This window comes from Camellia sinensis, chromosome 7 (genome assembly GCF_055761805.1).
Source record: "Camellia sinensis isolate YWXY chromosome 7, ASM5576180v1, whole genome shotgun sequence".
Classification (NCBI taxonomy): Eukaryota; Viridiplantae; Streptophyta; class Magnoliopsida; order Ericales; family Theaceae; genus Camellia; species Camellia sinensis.
In genome coordinates this window covers 22,931,496-22,936,628 of record NC_138967.1, presented here as the reverse complement: position 1 = coordinate 22,936,628, position 5,133 = coordinate 22,931,496, and the positions used below count along the sequence as shown (strand labels likewise).

Sequence of the window (5,133 nt, the reverse complement as noted above, 5' to 3'; positions counted from 1 at the left end):
CGTTGTTGCTACTCGTTGTTGGAGTCTTTGTCGGATGGATGTCAAGAACGCCTTTCTCAATAGCGATCTCATTGAGGAAGTTTATATGCATACTTATCTGTTTGTATCTCTATCCCTATCTTGTATCTCTATCTTTATCTCTATCTCCTTGTATTTATATCTTCTTCTATACTTATCTAGATTTCTTTTCAACATATATATACAGGCTTCGCCTATTGTATTCATTTGTTCAATTCAATAATACAGATACACAATTCTTATATTTCTTTCAACCATTCTAACACTGATCTTCTTCAAATAATGACTAAATTATAATTAGTTCCACAATTTCAACATTTTGACTATGATTTCTTCGTAACTTTTGGACGTAATGTAATTCTCTCTTTGATTACACACCTTCCTCTCTCAATATTAAAAAATCAATTAATCAATTATTGTTACTATTATTTTTTTTTTACTTACAAAAAAATCAACTAGTTTATGAACACAAAATCAACTACAGAATGACACAATCTGAGTGAGATCATAGTCACCCTTGCCACCTAGTGTATATAACAAAAAATATTTTTTATGCTTGATTTTGTATGCGCAGACTGTGTTGTTTTATGCTTCAAATAATAAATAAGAAATCTAGCGATTTCAATATCGTGTATATATATATATATATATTAACCACTTACCATTGTGATTTACTCGATTTTTATGTTATGTTTGGTTTAGAGATTTGAGAAGTGATTTGAAAAAGAAAATGAAAAAGATAGGTGAAATATGAATCAAATATACCTCTATTTCACTTGGGATTGTTTGTGATGTTCTAAATAAGTGTACTTTTTGACTTTTTATAAAATATGGGTTGAATTTGAAGTGATGTAATAGAGATGTGATGCGACTTAAATAAGATAATGTGACTTAAATAGGATAGTAACTTTTTGACTTTTTTTAAAAATACCAAACTTAACCTTAGTTTCACACTTATTTTTTTCTTTCCCTTCCAAATCTCTATCTAAATTGTGAGCCAGGCCCAATTAAAACCCAAGTTCATGAGTTGGAGCTTCTTCAAAAGGCCCACCCCACTGTCAGACTTCAAGTTCTGTCTCTCCTTTCTTTTTTGTGTCTCCTAGCTAGGGTTTTGTTCAGTGGAACACTCATTTTGGCAAAAATGTCTTCAATAGGTGCTTCAAAGGGTATTTTGGAGGTTGCGAAGTTTGCCATTTACGTCACAGTTCCGATTGGTCTCATGTATTTCTTCGCCAACAACACTAACAACATCCAGAAATTCATGGGCAATGTAACTCTCTCTCTCTCTCTCTGTGAAATTACATTTTTGTTTGTTTGTTGAGAATTCAGCACTTTTGGTTATCTACTCTGTTTGTGCTTACAAATTATTTATATATGGTGTTGTATTGTATACAGTTTGTAAGATGTTTTGATCATTATTTAGGTTGTGTTTGGATCATAGAATTGGTTGAGTAAGAATTTGAAAAGGGAAAAGGAAAAAGTGGGTGAAATGAATTCATCCATTTCCTTTTTGCCTTTCCAAATTCATGATCCTCCTTTTTAGTATGATTCAATTGGCTGCTACTTTCTCTGCTAGTCCTGTTGCTATTGGACTAACTAACATCCCATTTTGAAATACTATGTATGAGCATTGATCTTATGATTCTTCAGGAAATTGTTATTTTGAATGGGGATTATTAGTATGTTGTCTATGTTGTCTCTATAATCACTTTCTAGTTATTTTGTAATTTTATCATCATCATAAACTACTTTTGTTCAATTTTGATTGATCAGTGTTTGGTTCACAGGAATGAGGCTGGAATGAAATAGTCATTCTGATGTTTGGTTAGGTAAAAAGGAAAGGAAATTACAATGGAATTACTATTCACCAATTTAGGAGAATGGTTTGAGAATTGACTTTTTTTAGTGATTTTTTGGCTTTTTTATAAAAAGTGCATAAAAGTAGAGGGAATAGATTGACTTTGGGGCTTTTCGGCTAATTTAATCTGTTCCTAAACATATGTTCAGTTGGGAAGCCAACAAATGTTCATTCCATTTCTACCCGAAATCATTCTACCGAACCAAACACTACCCTGTTTTGCTGATGGTATGGATTTGAGACAGGATGACTATTTGTTTCTGCATTGAAAGTCCATGTAGTTTTGAAGGAGTTTTGTTGAATATCAATTTGTAGATCAAACATATCCTATTCTTCTAAAATGTTACTGCAATGGATCAATTTCTAGTTAAGTTGATTTTAGCTTGGAAAAAGAATCTATACCCAAATGTAAAGAATAGTTTTTTGAGCTTAATTTGAGTTCTAAAGTTGAAAAAATTATAAATAAAAAAAAAAAGCTACAAACCTGCCAAGTGGAATCAAATACTTTCTTCTAAAATGTTACTAAAAATATTTACAAATACTGAAAGAAGAAAATAAAGATTGGAGAATAAGAAAAAGTTACCCCTTGTTTTAAGTGTCAGTTTGAGGACAAAGTAAGCATCTCATTATGAATAAATACACAAAATCTACCACCAGAAAACATTCCATTGTCGAATCATGGAAATGTTATTTGGGAGTAGATTTTTTGAAGTGGTTAAGTTCATTGTTGAGTACAACATGTCACTTGACTGGCACTGTGGCACGTTGACAGCATATCATGCAACTTTTAACTCTAAGATAGTATTTGGTTCATTGGATTTTGGGTAGGAATTAAATGGTTTTTCCTTGGTCTACAAATGGAATGACCATTCTCCTAAATTGATGAATGATACATCCATTTGCAATGTAAATTTCTTTCTTTTTTACTAAACAAACATGTGAATGAGCATTTTGATGTAATGACCTTTCTATTCTAGTCTCATTCTTGTGAACTAAACACTACGTAAGAGAAAGCATCTTAAGTCTTTTAGTTGTGTTTGGTTCATGGATTTGGGTAGGGTTTTGGAAAGGAAAAGGGAAAATGTGTGTGAAATGTAATTATGCACCTACCTTTTCCCTTTTCCTTTCTAAATCCCGTCAAATTCATGAACCAAACACAGTCTTAGAGTTGTAGCATTTTTACAACCCTCAGAGTTTACCTCCATTTCAAATATAATTTTTCAAGGCATGACGATATTGATTTAGAAATGAAAAGGACAGTGCTTGATCCTTGGTTTGATACTTTTCTAAAACATCTTTGCTTTTTTCCTTTGTGAAGCGTTCTTACATTGTCTATCCCCCGGAGGGGCCAAGACCTCAATCACCAGAGGAACTAAGGGAGATGGCTCGAGAAATAGCTCGCAAGAACAACATACGTTGATGTGTCACTCAGGTTGCATGTAAGCTTTTGTAGTACTAGAAAAAAAAAAAAAAAAAAAAAAAAAAAAAAAAAAAAAAAAAACAAGTATCAATGTAACATGATAACGTTAAGGTTAATACAACCAAATGAATAATGTGTCTGGTATCAGTATGTTGTGTTTATTGGGAGCTCTTAACTTGGTTGTTTGAGAGATCAAAATAAATGTGATTGTAAATTCTTTTTTATTTCTTTACTGAAATGTGATTTTCTATCTTGAGACTGTGATATCTGTAATGGCCTTTTGTTTTGTGTGTGTGTTTTATATATTTATTTATTTACTTCTTTTCTTTTTTTCTTTTGTTTGGTTGTATCTGAAAAGAAAAGGTTTCTTGCTTTGTGATAGCCTGAGCTGTATTGAGAACCAGATTTGCCCATTATGCAGTTTTTCTGATTGTTGAATATGTTGCTTTTTTGCCAATCTGACAAAACATACTGGGAATTTCTGTTTCTATTTTGCTACTTTTCTTTCTTTATTATTATTATTTTTTTCTTTTTTTTTAATCATTTTTCCTCAATTGGTTTTTATTTCTTTTTTTATGTTCTTCTCTTTTTTCCCAATCTTTTCCCTTTGCATGTTGAAGAGGGTAAATGATAATGCCTACCCTTTAGGTAAAGAAATAATACAATATGCCTCACAAGGTTGATGTAATTACACTAATCTCTTATTTAATAAAGTTAAAGTGATCAAAACTAATGTGGATGATGTTTACGTAAAATAATAAATAACGAAAAAATATACATTTTAATATAAAAGTAATGATAAATTTTTTTTTTTTTTTTTTTTCATCTATATGACTACTAATGAAAAGGGACATGTTATATGAATTAAACTTTTAAGAGAATTTAATGTAATTATATCAAATTTGTGCGACTTAATATATTTTGTCTAAATCACAAGGAAAGTTTAATGTTATTTAACCCTTTGAAATCTATCAATTAAGCCCTTAAAATATCCTAAATGAGGCTTTTGCTTACATAATTATGGCCCTACTTTTATTTTATCATATATTTTATTTGTTTCGACAGAATTTTAAATTTTTTTTCTTATATATTTTAGCGTTTGATACAATAAATTTATGTGGTAAAAAAAAATATAAGATAATTTGGATTTATTTGCTGTAATTTTTTTAAGGTAAAAAATTGATAATAAAAAAGTGAAAAGTAAAAATATATCTCTGACTAGTTGGTGACTCGTGCGTAGCACGATAATTTATTTTTTAAATTAAAAATTAATTGTGAATCTTAATACTTTAGGTCTGATATTATTTATTTGGAAAATTGTGAATAATTTAGTGGATTAAAATAGGTTGATTAGTATTTTATACCCTTCATAATTAAAAGTGTATCATGGGGTTTATTCCTAATTTCTAATATTATGGGATCAAACATGATAAAGTTGACCAAGTATGAGAATTGGAGAAAACAAGTGAGATTAAGTTGTTTGGTATGAAACAAAATTAAACTAAGATTATTAGTTAAGTTGATGTGATTTGGTATTTAGTCTCTAGTTTTACTAGTTGAGTTATGTTATTATAATAATTTCATAACTCAAATTCATATATAAGATATTTGAATTGTTTTGGCGGTTTTTTTATAAGAAAATAAAAGAAAAGAATGTGATTTTAGCTTATTTGGAGCAAATGGATGTATTAGATTAAAACGAGAACCAATTATCAAAATATTTATTTATTTATTTATTTTTCCTTGGTTTAACTTGATGAGGTTAATGTTGATAGTTAAAAAGTAAACACTCATGTTATATTTTATAACTATAGTCAAAAGAGGATTTTGATATTAT

At 29.4% G+C, this 5,133-nt stretch overlaps 1 protein-coding gene across 1 annotated transcript; it reads left to right on the top strand.

Annotated features, from left to right (window-relative positions):
* The first annotated feature begins 1,020 nt into the window (after positions 1-1,020).
* Positions 1,021-3,560, top strand: LOC114298705 (sporulation-specific protein). The gene is made up of 2 exons (XM_082877565.1): positions 1,021-1,288; positions 3,195-3,560. The coding sequence occupies exons 1-2, from the start codon at positions 1,160-1,162 to the stop codon at positions 3,294-3,296; spliced, it is 231 nt and encodes a 76-aa protein (XP_082733691.1). The 5' UTR covers positions 1,021-1,159; the 3' UTR covers positions 3,297-3,560.
* The last annotated feature ends 1,573 nt before the right edge of the window (positions 3,561-5,133 follow it).

Coding starts and splice junctions, on each gene's coding strand:
- LOC114298705 (XM_082877565.1), top strand. CDS start 1,160: ATGTCTTCAATAGGTGCTTCAAAGGGTATTTTGGAGGTTGCGAAGTTT. Junction 1,289..3,194: donor TCCAGAAATTCATGGGCAAT/GTAACTCTCTCT, acceptor TCCTTTGTGAAG/CGTTCTTACATTGTCTATCC.